This window comes from Choloepus didactylus, chromosome 10, assembly GCF_015220235.1.
Source record: "Choloepus didactylus isolate mChoDid1 chromosome 10, mChoDid1.pri, whole genome shotgun sequence".
NCBI classification, from domain to species: Eukaryota; Metazoa; Chordata; class Mammalia; order Pilosa; family Megalonychidae; genus Choloepus; species Choloepus didactylus.
In genome coordinates, this window is record NC_051316.1 from 88,200,620 (window position 1) to 88,225,201 (window position 24,582).

The 24,582-nt window shown below is 40.9% G+C and overlaps 1 protein-coding gene across 8 annotated transcripts in view; it reads left to right on the forward strand.

Moving 5' to 3' along the window:
* CCDC180 (coiled-coil domain containing 180) overlaps positions 1-24,582 on the forward strand; it is an 85,997-nt gene that overhangs the window by 28,774 nt on the left and 32,641 nt on the right. For all 8 annotated transcript variants that reach the window (XM_037797282.1, XM_037797283.1, XM_037797284.1 and 5 more), the window contains exons 13-21: positions 2,824-2,946; positions 11,860-12,033; positions 14,299-14,414; positions 15,484-15,610; positions 17,260-17,299; positions 17,426-17,847; positions 18,788-19,017; positions 22,184-22,359; positions 23,819-23,999. In XM_037797282.1, the coding sequence (XP_037653210.1) occupies positions 2,824-2,946; positions 11,860-12,033; positions 14,299-14,414; positions 15,484-15,610; positions 17,260-17,299; positions 17,426-17,847; positions 18,788-19,017; positions 22,184-22,359; positions 23,819-23,999 (1,589 nt within the window). The remainder of the gene's footprint in view (positions 1-2,823; positions 2,947-11,859; positions 12,034-14,298; positions 14,415-15,483; positions 15,611-17,259; positions 17,300-17,425; positions 17,848-18,787; positions 19,018-22,183; positions 22,360-23,818; positions 24,000-24,582) is intronic.

Genomic DNA, 24,582 nt, shown 5'->3' on the forward strand with positions numbered 1-24,582 from the left:
AATTAACACGCTCCATTCAGCCATCTTTTCAGCAGGCTGGGAATGCCCCTACACGGCCCGGCAGCCCAGAACTTCCCTTGACGTACGGCGCACACTTGTGACGTAGCACAGCCTTCCCTCAGCAGAGGCCCTAGAAGGGCATGGCTTGGAAGAGGGACCCACTTGGAAATCCCAGGGACCATATGCCAGTACCAAGGACTTGTGTATCAGCGGCAGAGACAATCTGTGGCGAGACTGAACAGAAGGTTTAGACTCTTGGAACAGCCTTAAATCTCCAGGAACACCTGGGAGGTTTGATTGTTAAAGCCGCCCTTGCACCCTAACTGCTCAGACACACTCCCCACATTCAGGGTGGACAGCACCAACTACACACGCAAAACTGGTACACCAATTGGACCCCACAAGAATCAGACCCCCACACACCACAAAGACGAAGTTGGGGAGAACTGGCTTGAGGGGAATAGGTGGCTTGCAGACACCAACTGCTAGTTAGTTAGAGAAAGTGTTTGCTACCAAGCTGTAGATCTGACAAATTAGAGAGAAGTCTTTGAATTCACATACATATCCTCAAAGAATACTATCAAGTTAAGCAAATGCCAAGAGGCCAAAAACAACAGAAAATTTTAAAGCATATGAAAAAACCAGATGATATGGATAACCCAAACACCCAAATCAAAAGATCAGAGGAGATGCAGTACTTGGAGCAGTTAATCAAAGAACTAAAGACAATGAGAGCATGGCACAGGATATAAAGGACATGAAGAAGAGCATGGCACAGGATATAAAAGACGTGAAGAAGATCCTAGAAGAGCATAAAGAAGAAATTGCAAGAGTAAATAAAAAAATAGGTGATCTTAGGGAAATAAACTGTTGACCAAATTAAATAGAGTCTGGATACTCGTAGTAGAAGACTAGAGGACGCTGAACAACGAATCAGCAACCTGGAGTACGACAAAATGGAAAATGAAAGAACAAAAAAAGAATGGGGAAAAATTGAAAAAATTGAAATGGACCTCAGGGATATGATAGATAAAATAAAACGTCTAAATTTAAGACTCATTGGTGTCCCAGAAGGGGAAGAGAAGGGTAAAGGTCTAGAAAGAGTATTCAGAGAAATTGTTGGGGAAAATTTCCCAATCCTTCCACACAACATAAATACATAAAGCATAAATATCCAGCAAACTCCAAATAGAATAAATCCAAATAAACCCACTCTGAGACATATTCTGATCAGACTGTCAAATACTGAAGAGAAGGAGCAAGTTCTGAAAGCAGCAAGAGAAAAGCAATTCACCACATACAAAGAACAAAACATAAGACTAAGTAGTGACTACTCAGTGGCCACCGTGGAGGCAAGAAGGTAGTCGCACAACATATTTAAAATTCTGAGAGAGAGAAATTGCCAAACAAGAATTCTTAATCCAGCAAAGCTCCCGTTCAAATTTGAGGGAGAGCTTAAAATTTTCACAGACAAACAAATGCTGAGAGATTTTGCTAATAAAAGACCTGCCCTACTTCAGATACTAAAGGGAGCCCTACCGACACAGAAACAAAGAAAAGAGAGAGAGATATGGAGAAAGGTTCCATAATATTAGATGAAGATGCATTTTTTAAGCCATATAGTGACTGTTGAATATAAGTTTGGCTTTATTATCATCATAGTCATCATAAGACACAACCCTATATTAAATTATTTTTAATTCCATATTTCAGAGAGGAATAAACGGACATTGCAGAATGGTGACATCATGAAGGAGAAAACATACTTGGTATTACATCCTATTCCATGTTACCATTTCTTTCCCTCTATTTCAAATGGATAACTCAGGTTTATGGTATGGCATTCTTTCTGAAACACTAGAAGTCAGAAGATGAAGATACTTGCCTCATTTTTCTGACTTGCTGATGGTAAATGTGGTCATCTCACTTAACTTCTAAGATGACTCTTAGTGTTCTAATTGATAAAACAGGAATTAGACTAAGAATAATTAAAAACTATTAAATTTAAGTCTGAAAATATAGACTTCTTTTGAAAATATACTTTTTGCAAACTGATTACAGTTAGTAGTATTAACATTCTTTCATCAACAGTAACAAATGTACTATACCAATACTATGAGTCAACAATGGGGGGGTAGTTAGGGGTATGGGAGGATTTGAGTTTCCTTTTTTTTGTCTGTTTTTCTTTTCTGGTATAATGAAAATGTTCTAAAAATTGAAAAGAAAATTAACTGTGATGATGGATGCACAGCTGTATGATGGTACCAGGGGCAATTGATGGTACACTTTGGATCTTTGGATAATTGTATGGTATGTGAACAATCTCAATAAATAAAAAATTAAAAGAAAAATTCAAGGCTTAATTGATATATTTAGAGAGCCTGCTTTTCAGTTGGCATAATTCAGAATTGCAGAAAATGTGAACCCATGTCCAACTTTCCGAGCCTGTGTCTAACTTTCAGTAGTACTAATACCATGTAGGATAGTAGTTTATGCCTATCGTGTGTGCTGTCGGACCATTCCCAGACCCACCCCTTGTCAGCTATGTGGCCTTGGGCCTTGGGCAATTTGCTTCATTTCTCTTAGCCTTGGTTTCTTCATCTGTGAAACAGGGCTAATGAGCGCACCACCATGGGGATTTAGTAGGTAGAATGTGTGCAGCCTGTTCACAGCACCTGGACATAGTTCACAGTTCATAAAGATGGACTATGACCAGTGCTCTTAGGGGAAGAACAAAATGGATGGGACAGCACAGGCCTGTGATGAAGGCTGAGCTCCCCACTCTGAGCCCTAAGCCATGTTCTGCTGTGGTCCCTTTTCCAGAAGCAGCTGCTGGACTGGAAAGCCTTCACAGAGGAGGAGGCAGAGAACCTAGTGAACCCATCCTTCTTCCAGATGGTGGGAGTGCTCCAGAGCAAGGTGGAGGAGGAGCTGGAGTTTATGGACGTATGTAGCTGGGAATGCATGTGTTGGGGAACAGGGTAGCAGGTGGTGAACACCTCAGGTCACTGGAGTTGGAGGAGAGTGGAAGTCTGGGGCCTCTGTCCAGAGTGCCACTAGTGTGTCCACTCATCGTTGTCATTGCCAGCTTCTCTTGGAGCAGTCCCTCAGTGCCAGGGACTCCAGGGCTCATCTCCCTAACTCCTCCAGCTGCCTACCAACATCTGTGTTCTGCACAACTCCACGGAAAATAGTGTCATGCAGTGCATGCTTACTCAGCTCTGCGGACCCTGGGCACTGAAGGGCTATAAAGGAGCAATAAGCCCCCACACCAGAGATGCTTATAAACTAGAACAGAGGTCAGCAAACTCTTTCTTTAAAGATAATAAATATTTTAGGCTCTGTGGGTCAGATGGCCATTGTTGCAGCTTCTCAACTCTGCCATTGTCACAAGAAAGCAGCCATAGGAAATACTAAATCAAATAGGCATGGCCATGTTCCAATAAAACTTTATTTATGAATAGTGAAATTTGAATTTCATATAATTTTCATGTCATAAAGTATTCTTCTTCTTTTGATATTTTTCAACCATTGAAAATGTAAAAACCATCCTTAGAAATTGACTTCCAGTATGACAGCTTGAGAAGCTAAGCAGATCACTTCCCAGTGAAACTGGTGAAAATTACATAAAAGCAACAATTTAAAGTCTCTAGAACTGGTCCTAAGATCAGATAGCAAGTAAAGAAATACCTATTAAAGAAAACTTCCAAGAATTAGGTAAGAAAATGGAGAGTCTTTGGTGTTTCAGCCAGGACTTCTCACTCTCTCCCCTTACCTCCTCAGTGAGGTGGAAACTGCACTCCGGACTGCTGTGGCCAATAACACAGGGTGTCCCCTCCCCCCAGGTCCCTGTCAGGAGCAAGATGTCAGCATATCTCATATTGTCCCCAGCTTCCTTTTGTTACTGAGGCTAAGTTCCAGCAAATGGTGTCTATAGGTGGGGGCTCCCTACTTCCACTCACCCCTCACACACTCATAGAATACATGTGGCATGCAGAGGATACTGGGGTTCACAATCACCCTTGCCCCAGCTTCTAAGGCAGTGGTTCCATTCTAGGCTGAGAGGACCTAAGGCTCTCACCCCTCAAGAACTCAGCTCCTAAAGTGGGGAGCCATTGTCCCCAACCCTAGTTTCAGAGCCTTGTCTCAGAAATTTTGCTTGAGGAGAGAAGTAGGCCATAACACAGACAACTAAACTCTTGCCAAAAGAACTGACCACATTTGCAACAGAAGATGGAGAAGTATAATAAATTTGGGAAGTTTCCAGCCATATGAGTCAAGGAATCCTGGACTACTGAGTAATTTGTGCCCCAGGGAATTGGTAAAAACAATAGAGCAATCATCCTACAAGTAGTGAAATTTAACAGTTGCATGTTGTCTGTAAGAGAGACAAAGAGAACTCTCCCCAAACCACTGTCATCCCAGAATTACTGTGAGTATACCCAAAGCTACATCTGCCTAAGGAGCAACATCCTAGACTCAACACTTTAGGGGAAAATAGACTTCACTAAAATTATACAATCAGTCACTAAACAAATATACAAGCAAATAACAATAACAAACCTGGGGTGAGGGTGCCCAATACCCAGAGTGGCTACAATATATTATCTAAAATGTCCAGTTTCCAACAAAAAATTATGAAATACAGAAAAAACTGGAATGTATGACCCATATACTGTAAATAAAGCAAACAACAGGAAATGCCTCAGAGCAACCAGATGTCAGATTTAACAGGTAAATATGTTGAAAGAACTAAAGGAAATCTTGGTTAAATAAATGAAGGCATGATAACAGTGTTGCAGCAACTAGAGAATATAAATAAACAGATTGAAGCTATAAAAAAGAACTTAATGGAAAGTCTGTGGTTGAAGAGTACAACGACTGAAATAAAAAGTTCACTAAAGGGACACACAGTAGATTGGCACTGGCAGAAGAAAGAATTAACAAACTTGAAGATGCATCAATAGAGATTATGCAATCCAAAGGACAGAGAGAAAAGAGAATGAAAAATAATGAACAGAGGCTCAGAGAAATGTGGGATGCCAGGCATACCAACATATATAGTGTGAGTACCAAAAGGAGAGGAGACAGAGAAAAAAGTAGAAAACCATGTATGAACAAATAATGGCTGGAAACTTCCCAAATTTATTGAAAAAAGAATAATCTGCACATCCAGGATGCTCAACTAACTCCAAATAGAATAAACACAAAGATATCCACAAATAGACACAGCATAGTAAAAATGCTGAAAGTCAAAAATGAGAAAATTTTGGAAGAAATAAACAAACAAAAAAGTCTCCTTACTTCCAAAAAAGAAACCCCTGTCAGACTAAAAAAAGTTTCAAACAAGAATCCTATATCCAGCAAAGGTATCTTTCAAAAACAAAAATGAAATAGAGACATTCCCAGATAAACAAGCACTAAGAGAATTTGTAGCTAGCAAACCCATCTTACAAGAAATAGTAAATGACATTCTTCAGGCTGAAAGCAAGGAACCCCACATGGTAATTCAAATCCACATGAACAACAAAAAGAGCATCATAAAGGTAATTATGTAATTATGAAAGACAGTATAAATGCGTATTTTTCTCCTTCTCTTAGCTAACTTAAAAAGCAGTGGTATATATTATGTATGCAATGTATTATTGAATTTATAACCTATAGAAATTTATTTGTCATATATTTGAGAAGGTGGATGGAACAAACTGTATTGCAGTGAGGAAATGACTACAGGCGGTAAAATAAAAATTATAACATTGTATTATTGGGTTTGTAACATCATAGGGTATAATATCTATAACTAATACCACAAAAAGAGAGAAAAGGGAATAAAGCTGTAGAGGAATAGCATTTTTGTATCTCACTGGAATTAAGCTAGTATTAATCTAAAGCTGATTCTGGAAAGTTAAGATACACAGGCATTACTTTGGAGGTATTACAGGTTCAGTTCCAGACCACCACAATAAAGCAAATATCACAATAAAGCAAGTAACACAAATTTTTTTGTTTCCCAGTGCATATAAAATTTATGTTTATATTATACTGTAGTCTATTAAGTGTGCAATAGAATTATGTCTAAATATATATACATATACATACCTTAATTAAAATGTGACAGACATGAAGTTATTTGCTCCTGGGAAAGTGACTCCAAGAGATTTGCTCCATGCAAGGTTGGCTCTGATAGACTTGCTTGATGCAGGGTTGCCACAAACCTTCAGTTTATACAAAATGCAGTATCTGTGAAGTGCAATAAAGCGAAGTGCAATAAAACAAGGTATGCCTATATAAGGTAAGCCTAAATCAACCACTAAAAAATAATTTTTTAAATACAGTGAAAAAATCAAAGAAATTTAAAGGCTTCATTAGAAAATGCCCACTTAATGCAAAAAAAGACAGTAAAGGAGGATTAGAGGAACAAAAATAGCATTAAATGTTAATGGGTTTACAATCCAATGAAAAGACATTGATTACTGGACTAGATTAAAAAATCTACAGGAGACCCACTTTAGAAACAAATGTATAAATAGATTGTAAGTTTAAAAAATGGAAAAAAAAAGTATCATGGAAACAGCAAACACAGGAAAACTGGGAAGACTACACAAATATCAGACAAAATAAACTTTTAAGACAAAATGTTACTAGAGATAAAAAGGGACATTTTATAATTATAAAATAGTCATTCCATCAGGAAGATATAGCAATTATAAGCATTACGCATCTAATAACAACATCAAAATACATGAAGCAAAAACTGATGCAAATGAAGGTAGAAATAGTTGAACAATAATAATTAGAGACTTCAATTCCCCTTTCAATAATAGATGGAACCATTAGGCAGAAGATCAATGGGAAATAGAAGACTTGAACAACACTATAAACCAATTAGACCTTCCAGATAGCTGTAGAACACTCCACCCAAAAACAGTAGAATATACATTATTCTAAAGTGCATATGGAACATTCTTCAGGATAGACCATATGCTAAGCCATAAAAGAAACCTCAGTAAATTAAAAGGATAGAAATAATATAAACTATGTTCTCTGATCACAATGGGATAGTATTAGAAATCAATAATCTAAAAATTTTGGAAACCCATGTCAGAATTAAATGACACAGTCCTAAACAGCCAATCAGATAAAAGTGAAATCAAAAGGGAAATTGAAAAATACTTTCAGGTGAATGACTATAAACACACAAACTACTAAAACTTATGGGATTCAGCAAAAACGGTGCTTAGACGGAAATTTATACTTGTAAATGCCTATATTTTGTAAAAAGATCTCAAATTAACAACCTAACCTTCATCTCAAGACACTGGAAAAAAAAAAGAGCAAACTAAATCTAAAACAAGCAGAAGGACAGATATAGAAAGATTAGAGTGGAGATCAATGAAATAGAGAGTAGAAAAATAATGAGAAAATCAATGAGAACAAAATCTGGTTCTTCGAAAGTATCAACAAAATTAATGAACCTTTAATTAGAGTGACCAGGAAGAAAAGAGGGGAATCAAATCTCTAGAATCAGAAATGAAAGGGGAGACAGTACTATTAACTTCACAGAAATAAAAATGATTATACAGAAAACTATGGACAGTTGAATGCCAGTAAGTTAGATAACTTAAATGAAATGGAAAAATTTCTAGAAAGATATAAACTACTGAAACTGACTCAAGAAGAAATAGACAACCTGAATAGACCTATAAAAATGGTAGAGTTTGAATTAGTTAAAAAACAAAAACTAAAACAAAACCTACCCACAAAAATGCCCAGGTCCAGATGGCTTCAGTGCTGAAGCCTACCAAACATTTGAAGAAGAATTAATGCCAAGTCTTCACAAACTCTTCCAAAAAATAGAAGAGGAAGGGATACTTCTAACTCATTTTATGAGGTCAGTATTACCCTTATTTAACCAGACATCCCTAGAAAAGAAAGCTGAATATGAGCACGAAAATCCTTAACAAAATTCTAGCAGCCGAATCCAGCAACATATAAAAAGAATTGCACACCATGACCAAATGGGATTTATCCCAGGAGGGCAAGACTGATTTGCCATCAGAAAATAGTTTATTATATCATATCAATAGAATAAAAAACAAGAATCACATGATTATCTTAGCAGACACAGAAAAAAAATTTTACAATATCCAGCACATTTTCATGATAAAAACATTGAACAAATTAGGAATAAAAGGAAACTTAACATGATAAAGCGCACCTATGAAAACCCCACTGCTAACATCATACATATTGGTGAAAGACTGGCTACTTTCTCCTAAGATACGGAGTAAGACAAGGATGTCTTCTCTCACAACTTCAATTCAATATTGTATTGGAGGTTCTAACCAAAACCTTTAGGCAAGAAAATGAAATAAAACGCGTCTAGAGAAGAAGTAAAACAGTCTCTATTCACAGTCATGGTCTTGTATATAGAAAGTCCTAGGGATTCTACTAAAAACTCATTAGTAATAATAAACAAATTCATCAAGGTTGTAGGATACAAGATCAATATATAAAATTCAGCTGTTCTTCTATACACTAACAATGAACAATCCCAAAAGGAAATTAAGAATACAATTCCATTTTCCATTGCATAAAAAAGAATAACATACAAAGTAATAAATCTAACAAAATAAGTGGAAAACTTCACTCTGGAAACTAGGAAACATTTTTGAAAGAAATTAAAGAAGACCTGAATAAATGGAAGGACAGACTGTGTTCATGGATTGGAACACTTAATGTTGTTAAGATGGTGTCTTAGTTTGCCAAGGCTGCTGTAACAAATACCGCAAACTGGTTGGCCGGGATAAAGAGGCATTTATTGTCTCACAGTTTTGGTGGCTGCAAGTCCACAACCAAGGTGTGAGCAAGACATGTTTTCTCCGAAGTCTGTGGCATTCTGGTGGTGGCATGCAGGTGATGCAGAAATATAATTAAAAACAGTTATCTTCCTACAACCCAGAAAACCTCCCCACAAAGGTAGAAGAAAAAAAACAATTTTTTAATTGAGTAAGTGTTAAAAAAGAATGTGATGCATCACAGGCAGTCTGCTAAGGAGATTGTAAAGACAGAAAAAAAGCTCGCCCTTTTTTTGTACATAAGTGTTTGCAATCCATTATATGCATATTCTCAAGATATTTCTCATCTCTTTAGGACCAGAGGTAGGTTTACAATTTGGAGCCAGGATGTACCCCCACTAAAGTTACGTTTCTCTATTCCCAGACAACTGAGAGATGTCCTCTTTTATTATATTTCAAAGAAATGGTTTTTTTGCTTGAGGAAACATACTTGTGTGGTGAAATTTGCAAGGGGCTTGTTTAACCTTTAAAGAAAATATTTACACACATTTCAAAGGGGAAAGGGAAAAAACTTACAATTACACGTTTTCTAAAGTAATTGCTGAAAGAAAGAAGAAACAGGAGAGGAAGTCTCTTTCCCTTTTTGCACCAGTGAAAATTAATTCCTTTTTTAAAATTATTTGTGTTTACCCTTGCACAGGCAATCCATAATTTAATCTCTGTCTCCTTCACATGGCCTTCTTTCTCCTCCTCACTCCTCCTGTGTCCAAATTTTCTCGGCTTCTAAGGACTCCAGTCATACTGGATTAAGGCCCGCCCTGATTCAATTTGGTCTTATCTTTATAGGATATTTGAAGACCCTATTTACAAATGAGTTCATATCCATAGGACCGGGGTTAGGACTTGAACATGTCTTTATGGGAGACTTGATTCCAGCCATCACAGATGATGATACTCCTCAATTAAGCTATAGATTCAATGAAATCCCTGTCAGAATCCCAGCTGACTTCTCTGTAGAAATTGCGAAGCTGATCCTAAAAAGAAGAACAAAGTAGGAAGATTCACCTTTCCTAAATTCAAAACTCACTACACACACACATGCACACACACACACATACAAGTAAAAGACAGACAAAAAAGCCCCAACTTACTACAAAGCCATAATCAAAACAGTGTGATACTGCCTCAAGAATAGAATTCCGTTTCCAATTACAAACCCATGTATCTATGGTCAAATGATTTTTGACAAGGGTGCCAAGACCATTAATTGGGGAAAGAAAAATCTTATTGACAAATGGTGCTGGGATGATTGGATAGCCGCATGCAAAAGAATGAGGTTGGACTCTTATCTCATACCAAATACAAAAATTAACTTAAAATGGATCAAAGACCTAAATGTAAGAGCAAAAATTATAAAACCTTTGGACAAAAACATAGGGGTAAATTTTCATGACCTCGGATTTGCCAAAGGATTCTTATATATGACACCAAAAGCATGGTAATAAAACAAAAAAATAGATAATATCAGCTTCATCAAAATAAAACTTTCATGCTTCAAAGAAAACTAACAAGAAAGAGAAGAGACATCCCATTGAATGGGAGAAAACATTTGAAAATCATATATCTGATAAGGGACTTGTATCCAGAAAATGTAAAGAAGTCATACAACTCAATAATAAAAAGCCAACCCAATTGAAAAATGGGCAAAGGCTCTAAGCAGACATTTCTCCAAGGCAGATACACAAATAACCAATAAGCACATGAAAAAGTGCTCAATGTAATTGTCATCAGGGAACTGCAAATCAAAACCACAGTGAGATACTACTTCACACCCACCATGATGGCTAGGTTTAAAAGAAAAAAAAAGGAAAATGACAACTGTTGGCAACAATGTGGAGAAACTGGAATCCTCATACATTTCTAGTGGGAAAGTAAATGGTGCAGCTGCTGTGGAAAACAGTTTGACCGTTCCTTAAAAAATTAAACTTAAAATTACCATATGACTCAGCAATTCCACTTGTGCATGACTGTTCACAACATCACTATTCATAATAGCCACAGGGTGGTAACAAACCAAATGCCAATCATCTGAGGGACTGATAAACTAAATGTGGTATATTCATACAATGGAGTATTACTCACCCATAAAAAGGAATAAAATACTCATACATTCTACATGATGAACATTGAAAACATTATAAGAAGTGAAAGAAGCCAGTTCCAAAAGACCACCACATATTGTATGATTCCACTCATGAAATATTTAGAATTAGGGAAATCTCTAAAGACAGAGTACATTAATTGTTTCTTAGGGCAGGGGGTGATAAGGGGATGAGGAGAGAGTTAAAATGTTTGGTGTTTCTTCTTGAGGTGATGATAAAGTTCTAAAATTGACTGTAGTGATGGTTGCACATATCTCTGAATATACTAAAAACCATTGAACTGAACACTTTAATGGTTGAATTGTAAGGTATGGAATTATATCTCAAGCCATTTACCAAAAAACATGCTTTAGCTCACAGGGTCATATGAAAAGTGGTAGAGGGCCAGATTTGTCCTGCAGGTCATAGTTTGCTGACCCCTGATCCAGAAGAGGGCATAAAACACATAATAATTAAAAGAAAACAAAAGGGGAGGTGGGGTGATTTAATAGCAGACGATAGTATTTGGCCCAGCTGCTGTGAGTCAGGGGAACTCCAAGGCAGGGAAGATCCTGCCTGTGTGCCGAGGCTGCTTTCTAGTGTGGGTTTTCTTTCTTCAAGGCCCCAAACTTCATCATCTGCCCGTCAGTCGCTTCAGTGGACAAATCTAGAGATGGGACATCAGAGTTAACCTAAGGGCAGGTGTTGGGGCAGAGCAGAGATGCTACCCCGAGAAGGGAAGGCCTTGAGCCAAGGTGCAGCACCAGCGTTGAGCTGTAGGATGGTGCCTAGGCAGGACGGCCAGTTCTTGGAGACGTGGGGCTTCCTCTGGCTAGCAAAAGAGCCCCATGGGTGGGGTCTTCCCTCTCTCCCTGGGTCAGTTGGTTCTCAAAGCTCTTTTTTGCCCTCCGTCACTGCAGAAATCCTTTGAGGCCCTGGCCAAGCGAACAGACAGGCAGAGCTTGGATCTCTTTGGCTACTTCCAAGAGGCTGTGCAGCTGTGGGAGGCACACCAGAGTGTATTGTCAGTGCAGGAACTGGAGCTTGAGAAGAGGATGGAGCAGCAGCGGCAGAAACACAGCCTGGAGAACCAGGTGCTACCAGCATGACCTGGGGAGCCCCACAGAGTTGGGGGACAGATGGACACTCAGCCAGCATTCATTCATTCACTCATTGAGTGCATCTTTGCAGAGCTCCTGCTATGTGCCAGGCACTGTGCTATGGCCTGAGGATAAGGTGGTCCTCAAAAGAGGTGCAGCACCCATCTGTGCTACCCACCATGAACCCGCCAGCCAGCAGAGAGGGTGGTCACTACACACACTTTCATGGAAGGTGGAGGCCAGGGTATTGGAGGTGCAGAGTCAGGGACCTGCTCTGAGCTGGGTTGTCAGGGGAGGCTTCTTGAGGAAGGGGTCTTTGGACCAAGATGTGAAGGCCAGGAGACATTACATTTCCTAAAAAAGAGAACTGTGGTTAGCAGGGAACGTCCCATACCAAAGCCTGGGACAGGGATGGATGCATGGATGGATGGAAAATCATGATTTGCAATTTTTTAAAAACAGACTATTTGAAAAACAGACTGCCATAAGGAGAATGGAGAGAGGGGCAGAAGCAGGGGCAGGGATTCAGTCAGGAGGTGCCGTGGTGGGTTGGGGAGGGGTCTGGATCAGGGCAGGGGATGTGGAGAGGAGGGCCCAGCTAACCTATGGCCCAGTCCCCACGTTAACCATGAGGACAGTGAGGCCCAGAGCATCAGGGACTTGCTCCCACCCCAGCTCCAGGTCCAGAAGGGATTTCTGAGGCCTCCTGTGAGTGAAAGTGGCATTGGAGACTAGACTGAGCCCTCCTGAGCCCTACTGAGCCCCCCTGAGTGGGTCATCCCAGGATCCAGCAGCCAGGGTCCAGCCCCTAAGGTGTTCAGTTTCCTTCAGGGATAAGAGCCTATAAGAGCATTTTCCAGGTATAGAAAACAACTCAGACTACCACAGCTCCCTTCAAATGCAAAACTCTTGCATGGCAAATCCATCATTTCCATTAAGCTCTTAAGCCCGAGTTAAGTTGTCCATTTTCCCCAGAGAGTCTATGCCAGGCCAAGCACCTGATGGTTTGGTGGGGGTCAGGGCTGAACAGAGCAGGCTGCTGTCAGATGGCAGCTCCAGCCTATGGTGACCAAAGGGTCATTAGGCTCCAGGGGAAGTCCCAAGTGGAACCAAGTGGGTGGGAGCAGACAGAGAAGTGCCAGGGCGGGAGTGGCAGGCAAGTGCCAGGGCATGTGGGTTAGGCAGCCTTGTCCCTCGGGGGGGTGCTTCATGGGTCAGGCACGGGGGGCAGCAGGCAGTGGCCATCACCAGCATATAAGGCCCAAATCTGTGGCCAGGTGCCTCCTCCCAGTTTCCTCCTGCCTCTTCCACTCAGGAAACCAAGGGAAGGTCAGAAAGGAGCTGAACACACCTGATGGGTATTTCATGAATTCTAAGAGTCCATTTAAGTCAATTTTTTTCTTATAAATCCAGACTATCTGAGAGAAATAAATCATGCCATCATGGAAGGCTATAGAGAAATTTTACCTTTGTGATTGATACAGGGTTCCCTCTTTTAAAGATGGGGAAATGGGGAAATTGAGGTTATCTAGATGAAAAAAGAAAAGAAAAAGAACTTCAATCCATACTTCACACCATGAACAAAAATAAATTTATAAAATGGATAGTAAACCCAAATGTAAAACCTCAAGCTATGAAATTTCTGCAGATGGAGCAACTGAGGCTCTGCTTGGTCATGGGACTGGATAGGGAGAAGAAATTTCCCTGAGTCAGGTCCAAGCTATGTGAAGGGTTCTGGAACCAAAAGTGTCTGCAGGAGAGTGTGTGTAACAGACAGACTGGGGGGGTTATCGAGCATCCATCACTGTCCAGTCCCTTGCCCCCTTGGAAGAATGGTGATGCCCCTGCCCCACCTACCCTCACTCAGCGTCTGATTTGGAGCATTATTGGTGAGAAGGAGAACAAGGAGCAGCTGCCCTGGGAAGGTGTTGTAGGTGGTGGTTGTGGGGACTGACCAGATGGGGTGGTTGTGAGGGATGCCTCCTTGAGGAGTGTGCAACTGATCAGGTCCTGAGGGCTGGAAAGTGCGATGGGAAGAACTTTTCAGGCAGAGAAAAGAGCCTGGGAGTAGTGAAGGAAAGGAGAGAAGGCCCAGGGAGGCCAGAGTGGAGAGAGCAGGGGTGATGTCAGATTTGGTACTCCTTTTATAGAATGGAGAGTCCTGGGTTTGCCTCAGGAGGCTGGAGCTCTTTGCAAGTCTCTGCTCCAGCAGCCCTCTAGCTCACGATTATTTCCTCCTGTTTTGGAGGTGGCTACCAGGTCCAGGAGGCCAACCTGGATATGCTTTTGGACCAACTGAGGCAGCAGAGCCATGAGGAAACACTGAAGGTTCACCTGGGAAAAGCCAAAGATTTTCTGAAGGGCATGAAATCCAGGTAGGCAAACCAGGCCCCAAAGGCAGAAGGTGATAGCATGGAATTCATGTTCAGGGTCATGAGCAGCCTGCTCGGGAGCCCGAGGGTGTGCCCAGCAAGCTCGAGATTTACATTTTGCCTCTAACTTTGGAAATTGTGATTCTTGCAGCTCTGCTCTCAGCCATCACAAAATCTTCAGGGATAACTTTCCACATTGATCTGAAAAGTTTAGGGTAGGATGTTTCAAGGCAATGTAGTTTAAAGGTCAACAGCATGGTCCCCTCCCTCCTTTTTAAAAATTTAAACCATCCATACAAAAAGTTAACCAATACAAATATGTAGAAATTTCCCCCTTATTCCTGCCCGGATATTTCTGTTTATGCTCATAAACATGTATATACATGGATATATACACATATATAGTGGTTTTAAAATGAAGTTGGATCATATTATGCAAATTGTATATATAAAATATACATATAATATTTACATTTTTCAGTTACCATTATGGTTGCTTCATAGTAATTTAACCATCTCTCAATTGTTTAGTGTTTTTTTTTAGATTGGTTCCAATTTCTCAACATTACAAACAATTCTGTGTGAACTTTCTTTTATCTTTGTGCCCTTGTACAGCTAATTCTGTAAGATCCATTGACAGAAATGGAATTGCTCTGCCAAATTGAAATACTTAGATTCAAGGTATAATTGTAGGCAAATAAAGAACCCCTGAGCCTTGGTCCCCTTTCCTGGAAAACAGACAAAATTCCGGTCCTTGGGGTGTTTTGAGGATTTGATGGGATAACAGGTGAAGCAGGGCAACAGGGTTTAGGACAATGGACAGGAAGTGGGAGTTCATATCTCAACGAGCAGTAAAGTTCTCTTGAGTGTATTTTACAAATTTTCTACAACGAGAAAAAGCAAAACCAAGGATAGTTATGTTGAATTGAAATCCATGCAACAGCTCTATGCTGCTCTAAATGTCAGATTCCATCTTGCCTCCTTGAGGTCAGGGGTGTCACTCCTGGCCCCGGGTCGCCCACTCTCAGCCACGCCCTCCCCCCCTTAGACAGTGGTTTTGCCTACCCAACAGGTATGAATGTTTTCACTTCCTCCTGAAGAAGGAAGTGATGGAGTACCCAGGAATCATACTGAAAGAACTCAACTCTTACAGCTCCACCCTCAGCCAACACTTTTTCGTCCGTGAAATCTTTGAACAGGTATGGTGGAGAGGGATCCAACAAACCTGACCACTCAGGAAGAAGCACGGGGGAGAGGGTGAATTCTTGTTCTGATCTGCCTAGATTATAAACACCTCTCTAGTGGAACAAGTTGGAATCTATGTCAGGGCATCAAGGAGTAGGAAACTGAAAAGTGTCTCTAAAAGACAATATCTCTTTCTCAGTTTAAAAGAAGTTGAAAGGCTCTGAATTCAGGAGTGAAGGCTTGAATGGAATGATAATGAAAAGGCTGTGAGTTCTATTCATTGTATCCACCACCGCCGCATAATTCTAAAATACAGCTCTGACTTACTCACTCTCCTGCTCAAAAGTCCCTCATGAACTCTCTAGCACCTATCAAATCCAACTCCCAGCCCCTGGATGGCCACATAGGCCCTCAACTCTCTGGTTCCCACTTTGACTCCACCTGGTTCAGCAAACTCATCACTTCCCATACATGCCCCCTGCCAGCTCTTCCTCATCCTCCTCCCTCTACTGTCATCTTTTCCTTCTGTCTTCACCTGCCCCAAACCCACTTCCACCCCCAGTCCACTTCCAGTAGCACTTTTCCTGTCCACTGTCCCTGACACTTCATCTCACCTTCCTTACCCCTTGCCCTGCCAACACCTCTCCCCTCTCCATGTGCAATTATGTTCGTTGATGTCAAATACCGGCTTTCCAAGCATCTGACTAGAATGTCTTTCCTTAAAAGGCAGATATGCCTTAATAATTTGTATTTAACTTCGATTGCCCTTCACAGCCTTGTTCACAATTCAGACTCAATAAATGTGCCCTGGGTGAGTACATGAATACCTTGAACATCCTAATTTGACTCTTACCGGAGTTTGGCTCTTTCCCCGACAGACCCAGCCAGAGTTCCTCCATGGCCAGACAGCCGAAAATGCTGGTGGTTGGCCCCCAGCCTGGCCAAGGGTTTCCCATTGAAACAGGATCCCCAGCGCTTCTCAGAGAATACTTCCCCTCAGCAACAAAAATTCTGATTGCTGATAAATGGTCCCTATGATACTTTCTGGGTTGAGGTAAAGGTTCAAGCCATACCATTCTGATCACTTGGCATGAAGGTATAGGAACTTTCATCATCCCAGTTTCACAGAGGAGTACACTGAGCCCCGCAGGGTTTAAGGGCCAGGGAGCAGGGATTCAAATCTAGACCTGCGGATTCTATAACCGATACTGTTATCCATAACACAGTACATACACAACTTTATCCAGAGCTGTGAAACAAGGGAATTTGTAGAGTTAAAAGAGGGAGTTCCCAGGATGGTATAAGTCATGTGTATGTCTGTTCAGATGCAGTGGAGGCTGGCACCTTTGTTTGTATCCCTCAATTTATATTTTCTGGCTTTTTGTCTCAAACCACTACAAAATGTAGCAGAAAGAAGTTTTATTCCATTAATGCCCATTGTGGGCCAAACGAGTTTGCTAGTCTGTTTGGGATTAATGAAAACTGGTTCCTGAGTGGGGAACACCCTGATAACCACACTGAAATAAGTTGGTCAATGCCTGCATCAAATGTTGAAGGGGAGGGATGGGCCCTTCTATTTAAGAATAAAGAGAAGCCCTTGGAAATGGCTCTCTGGAGAAGGGTAGCATTGATCATTCAGTATCCTGTGTCCTTTTCCTTTTAGAACTTGGATGGGGAAGTCATTTTCAAACTCAGGGAACCAGGTAACACTTTTGCAACTCAGATTTGATTCTTGCTGACTTGCTCTTGTATATTTCTGGGTTGGGGAAGTCCAATCCAGGTCACATTGGTAACCTGTCCTCCTCATGCTTTGGTGTTGTCATCAACAGAAGTACATGAAAAACACTTCCAAGAGAAAATGAGACATCTGAGGAGAAAACAAAAGGCTGAAATGGAAATGAACAAAAGTGAGGAATGTATAAGTAAAAGGGCAGGTTCCCCCAAGGCAGCAGAAGAGATGGAAGAAGAAAAAGATCAAGATGTCCTGTCTTCTACAAATGAAGAAGAGGTCCTGAGTCAGCCAGAAAATTCTTTACCAAGTGATGAGATGGATGAGTCCAGAGAGGGATCTAGTCAGGAGTTAGAGGAAATGCAGGTTCAAAGTAAAAGCTCCTTAAAATCATCCCTGACCCAGGAAAATGTGACAGTTCAAGAAGAAAAGGAGGAGGAGGAAGAAGAGGAGGAGGAGCAAAAGGAAAAAGATAAGAGTTTGACAGTGAATGAGGCAGACCAGCAACAGAGTTACTCTTGGGTATGGAGAAATTTTGCTACGTTCATTCTGTATGTATCCCTAATACAAGCTGGGGCCCTACATGACCCAGTCTCCATAGAGAGGCATATAAAGAATTTAGAAGGTATTCATACCCTTGTAATTTTTGTCAACAGGGATCCAATTCTTAAGTCATAGCAGTGCTTTGTAAAAATTTCTCTTCCTGTCCTCACATCCTGTATTGCAGCCTATTCTGGAGTCACCCTACAACTCCATGGCTTTCTGCATCTTTCCCTGGTCCTTTCTCTTTCTCAGCTATTCTTTATTGTGTAGATCAACTTACCTCTCCATTCCTTCTCTCTTTATGTTTTCTGACTGTAACACAGAAGATCCACAGCCATGCTGGCAGACAGAACAATTCTTTGACCAGAGAAGTGATCCTAATATAAATAAATCTTGCCCTCAACACACATTCAAACTCCCAGAACAATAACTTAAATTCCATAGTTAAGAAATTACAAAAGTCGCTTTTACTGTATTGCTTTAGGGCATTGGTACCCGAGGATTCTTTTTTGAGCAGGGATCCCTAACTCAAATGAGAAAAGATGGCTGGAGATCAAGTGTAAAATGACATGGAGAATAAATCCCTGAATAAATCCCAGAATCCCTCCCCACACCCCCTCCTCCCCCCCAAAAAAGTGGTATGGAGATTGTGCTGTCCTTACTCGGCTGTAATATCACATGGGAACAATATCACATGGGAATGCAGGCTCCAAATTGGCAAATCTTCTGATTTGTTTAAGAGAAACCAGAAATCCAGATTATGTGAGATTTCCCAATTTTAAAAGCACTAATTGAGGAAAAATTGTAGACATGATTTGGTCTGTAGGTCACTAGTTTACTTTTGATGCCACTGATCTTGTGGTTGGGATCCCATTGTCCGTTTGATGATGTCAAGTCTAAAGGCTTGTTACCTGCCTAGGCGGCATCCAAGGAAGAGAGTCTGGAGAAAATCGCTGACGAGGACATGGAGTCCTTTACAACTTCCAGTGGGAACACATACTTTGTCTTCCTACCCCTGGAAGTAAAAGAAGAGGGTTGCAAGAGGTCCCATTCCAACCTATCTGCCATGCTCATCGATGACACTTCCGATACCAAGTTCCTAGAACAAGTGATCATTCCATCCAGTCTAGTTTTGGAAATTAAGAAACAGTGAGTAGGAAAAACTTTATTCTGATTTTTTGTCCTGGGTTTTGTTAGCAAGGTGAAATACTGTAACAAAACATTATACTAATTTCTGCTGGAAAAAGTAAAAGTATAGTTAACTGAAGGGAGGGGCGAGAAACCATAAAAAATAGCAAATGTACTGGAATAATTTGAAGTCACCCTTCCAGGAGGCCCTGCTGGCTTGGTCCTTGTACATCAGAATCAGTGTTTGTCCTGCCTAGATGCTTTCTGGGTTCTAGTTCCTGGCACATCTATAATTTTAGGGTTTCTTATTTTTTTAATTATATAAATATAGAGGTATGGATATATCATGTATGGTATTTTGTTGCACAAAAATATTTATTGTAGAAAATAAGAAAATGGAAAAGAGTACATGGAAGAATATAGAAATTACCCATAATCCCACCACTTAGAATTTACCTCCCCTAACTCCCAAGTTTCTGGGTCTTTGTGTTTGAGTTTGGACTAAACTTAGAAATGTGTGTTTGACTTTTGGATGGCATTTCCATTGCCCTCCAACTCTACAAGATCTACAAGATCTAGAGAGCACCTGGTTAATCTACCTTCCATGTTTACAGATGGGGAGGAGGACAAGGCAGGGAGATGAAGGAGGAAAGCCAGGCCTTCATGCTCTTTCTCCTGCACCTTAGCATCATCTCTGAAGTATCCCCCCTCACTCCTCACCTTGAAAATGTCTCTTGACTCGATCCTCATACTTCTCTTCCCTTTGCCGCAGTACATTGTCCATCATTGCCCTAGCTCATACAACAAAGAATAAGAACAAACAAAAGAGCTTTTATTTATTGAGTTCTCACTGTGTGCCAGCAAGAATTTATTCCTCTCAATAACTATGAGTGAGGTACGATGATTAGCCCTATTTTGTAGATAAAGAAACTGAAGGTCAGAGAGTTTGTAACTTGGCCAAGATCTCTGAGTTAGGAAATGGTTAGATCCAGGTTATAAGTCTAGACTCTGTAATTCCAGAGTCTCGCACCAACCATTATGCTATTTGGCCTTGGAACTAACCACAAAAAACTTTATAATAAGCTGATAGGATTTGTGTGTTGAAGCATAACATACGTGCCAATAAGTATGGAAATTATGTGTGTATAACTCAATGAATTATGCAAAGGGAACATACCAGTAACCAGAATCCACAAGAAATAGAGTAATACCAGCCTCAGAAGCCCCTCTCATGTGCCCATCCCAAGTCACTACCTTCTCTTCCCCAAAGAAAACCAACATTCTCACCTCTAAATTAGTTTTGTTTTTGAACTTTATTTAAATGGAACCTTTTGTGTCTGGTTTCTTTCATTATGTTTGTAAGATTCATATGTACTCTTTAATATGGCTGTAGTTCATTTTTATTTCTGTACAACATTCCACTATGAAAGATATAACCCATTTTATTTTATCCATTCTACTGTTGATGCACATTTGGGTTGTTTCCCATTTATACATGGTGAACATATGTATGCATTTCCATTGGGGATATGTCTAAGAGTGGAATTGTTGGGTCATAGAGAATATGCATCTTTAGGAGATACCGCCAAAGAGTTTTTTAAAGTGGTTCTAACAGTTTACACACACAGCAGGGTATGAGAGTTCCAGTTGCTCTACATCTTCCCCAACACTTGGTATCGTCAGTAGTTTTTATTTTATCCATCTGATATATGCATACTGGTGTCCCATTGTGGTTTCAATTTAAAATTTTGGGGGCTATTTGATTATCTGTTTTGTGAAGAGTCTACTGAAACCTTTGCCTATTTTTCTGGTGGATTGCCTGCTATTTTCTTATTAATTTGGGGGAGTTAATTCATATCCTAGATATGAGTCTTTTGTCAGAAAAATATATGACAAATGTTTATCCTCACTCAGTTCATGACTTTTTACTCTTTTAATGCTGTATTTTGATAAGCAGGAGTTCTACATTTTAATAAGGTTCAATCTATTATTTCTTGTCTTTGTGGTTAGTGTACTTTGTGTCCCATCTAAGAAATCTTTTCCTGCACCTAAGTCATGAAAATATTTTCCTATAATATCTACTGGAAATGTTGTTGTTTAACATTTAGATCTAAATTCTACCTGGAATGGATTTTTGTTTATGGTGTAAGGTAGGAGTCAAGGTGAATTTTTTTCCCACTTACTGATAAGACTGTCATCTCCCCACTGCTCTACTATGCCTCTTTCCTCATAAATAAAATGCCCGTATTTGTGGATCTGTGTTGGACTCTCTATTCTTTTCTGTGGCTCCATGTGTCTGTCCTTGCAGCATTACTTCACACTGCCTCAATTACTATTGCTATCTGGCATTATAAGTTCTCTAACTTTGTTCAAGATTGTCTTGACTATTCCTGGTCCTTGATATTTCTATATAAATTTTGAAATCAGCTTATCAGTTTCCACAAAAGATATCTGCTGGGATATTCTATTGTGATTGTTATTGAATCTGTAGATCTATTTGGAGAGAAGTGGCTTCTTAACTATAATATATAGCAAAAAAATTATAAATTTAAAAAGGAAGAAATGGTAGAAGTAGGAAAAAATATTTGCAGCTCGTATCACAAACTGGCTCACATCCCCAATATATAAAGAGTTCCTAGAAATTGTTAAGCAAAAGAGCAACCACATAATAGAAAAATAGGCAAAATATTAATGGACAGTTCACAGAAAAAGAAATACAAATAGCCTGAAACAGATCAAAATATGCTCAGTATCAATTATAATCTGACAAAATTATCAGACCCAAAAATTTGACCATACAACATGAGGCTGTGGAGAAACAGGAACTTTTATTCATTACTGATAGAAATACAAACTGCCTTCCAATGGAGGCCAGTCACATCTATCAAAATTATGTGTACTTGCCCTTTGATTCAGCAATCCCAGTTCAGGGGATTTATCCTGTAGAAACCCCTCTCCATTTGACATATGTACAGATTATTCATTGCAGACTTCTTTGTAAGAGCAAGAGTTTGTAAACAACACAATTTCCTCCAATAGGGATCTGGTTAAATGAATGATGAAAATACGATATTGTTGTGGGGAAAAGAAGGAGTGAAAGGAGGAAGTTCTTTGTGTACTGATAGGGAAGGATCTCTTGCTAGTCCTGATTGTTAGCAGGGTTGACGCCCACTGGTCTTTCCCTCAGACTTCGCACTGGCTTTTTTGAGCACCTGGAGAAATGGTTTGACCAGTGTGCTGTCAATGCCCGGGTCATCGTGGCCACCAAGGTCGAGGAGGTGGATTCAGAACTGGAACTGCGTTTGTACCTGCACAAGCCGAGAGCCCAGCACATTGAAAGAGATGTCCACAACGTCAGGGCAGGTATAGACCCTGCTGGGGAGACCCCCTTGTCCCATACTCTTCCATAGGGTTTGCACTAGCAAGGCTCCACATTCATGAACTGCTCTGTGGCATCTGTTACATCGTCATTACCTTGGGAAGTTGCGTGTGAGGATTTGCACCTCCCAGGCTTACTGAGAAAGGTGGTACTCAAAATCCTCATTTGAGAACATTTTAAAAGAAACAAGAGGGTATAATATGCTGAAAGGAAGAGTATCACCTTGTTTTAGCCCTGTGAATCCCAGATCTGCTCACAAAACCATCAGGTATACACCTGCACAGTAGGTGCTCAGAAGTAAGCCTGTAGCTCAGGGATTGGAGCTGTCAGGTTCATCCTCTCTTGCTGTGTGACTCTGAGCAAGTTACCTAATCTCTCTGACCTCCCACTCTCACCTGCCAAAGTGGGGTGGTGGTAGTGGCAGTTAACCCTCCTTGGAATGGTACAGTGAGCAATCCAGGAGCACTTGTGCAAGGTAGAACCTCCACAAATGGAAGCCATTATTTTCAGTTTGTAATCCATGATCCTTAAAAACTTAAAAATATGTGCCGTTTTTCTCTTAGAGAGTGAGCATTTATGTGGATGGGAGACATGGTTTCAGTTAGAACTTTCAATTCTGGTTATTGGTTTTTTCACTGTTGTCATAATTTAATCTCAACCATAGTCCTTTTGAGCTAGCAAAGAGCCCCCACAACATCCCATCCAACTTTTCTGGTAAAAATGTGGGATCAGAAAACCCAGCCTTGAGTCCCAGTTCCTCGCCACTACCCCCCAACTAGCTCTCTGGCCTTGGGCAAGTTGCTTCACTTTTGGGACCTTATTGTCCTTATCTAGAAAATGTGAACATTAAATGTGCTGAGGTGTGTGTATTCCAAGTAGGTGTTCCCTGAAGGTTGGTTCCCTTCTTCCCAGAGTCCCACTACTCATTTTGGCAGAGCCTCTTGAAGCCTGGTCTTTTTACTCCACGTTGAAAAGTTCACCAGAATTTCGGCCCATTAAAAATGAGTATTCTCTGATACAAAGGAGTGAAATCCAGACTCCCCAGCCTGGTGCTGGTTGTCATCTGCCCAGCCTCTCTCTCTTGGATCTCAACCCTCCCCCACAGCTGCCTTCCTATCTTCTTCTCCTGGACTCTCCATCTGCCTGGCTGTGTTCCCTCCTGCTGCGGGCAGAATATCTCCATCCACAGGGAGCTTTCCACCCACAGCTGGGCATAGCCCCCTCTCCAGTTAGAGCCCCTGGGGTAGACTCCGATTGACCTTTCTTGGATCCATGCCCATTCTGAGGCCAAACCCTGGAAAGGGCGATGGGGGCAGGATCAGGGATCTTAACCTGAATAGTTTCTGTTTGGGGAGAGGCAGAAGCTGGTCACTGTTCCAGGAAAAGAATGTCCTGGGGTGACTCAAGACTCTGAGAGGGCCAGCTCCCCTCTTCCTTTTTCAGCTGAGCTCCTGCTTCATCAAGAGCAGATAGACAGCCACTGTGCTGGGGTGATCGAGACGCTGAAGAAGGAGAGGATGATGTTCTGCCAGTTCCAAGAAGAGCAAAACATGAGGAGCAAAAACTTCCGCCGCAAGATTTATGACATGGAACACATTTTCCTGAATGCCACAAGGAGTCACAAGTAAGGGACCTGGGAGTTTGGATCCCAGCAGTGCAGCTCTAGAAGCAGCCAGACTGTGCCCTCCAGCAAGCAGTCCCTACCACAGTACAGCCAGCAGAGAGTTCCAGGTGCCGCAGGAGCCTGCTCTTTTGAGTTAACCTCTCAAAAGAGTAAAACTCCTGTGTGAAATGGGTGTTTCCCCAGTGGTCTGTCTGAAATCATCCTCCCAGATTACAAGATGATTATCTTTCACAAATATATGGACCAGGCCTTTGGGGAGAACCAAGGGGAATTCCATACAACCTCTGCCTTTTAGAGGCTGCAAGGTGAACGGGGTGAGTAAGCAGGCAGGAAAGAGATAAGGGTGCAAATAACTAGAGCACAAGGGCATAAACAATGTGTCCTGAGAGGTCAGTGGTGGCAGAGACCACTTTCCATTAGGGGAAATCAAAAGGTGACATTTAAAATGAGCTCAAAAGACCACCTGGTATGGGATGGTGAAAAGTGGGAAGGGGGCAGAATTTTCCTATTGGAGAAGGAACCCTGGCCCATTCAAGGTAGGAATTGTGCTTAGGACAGAGCAAGGGGGTCCCAGGAAGTCATT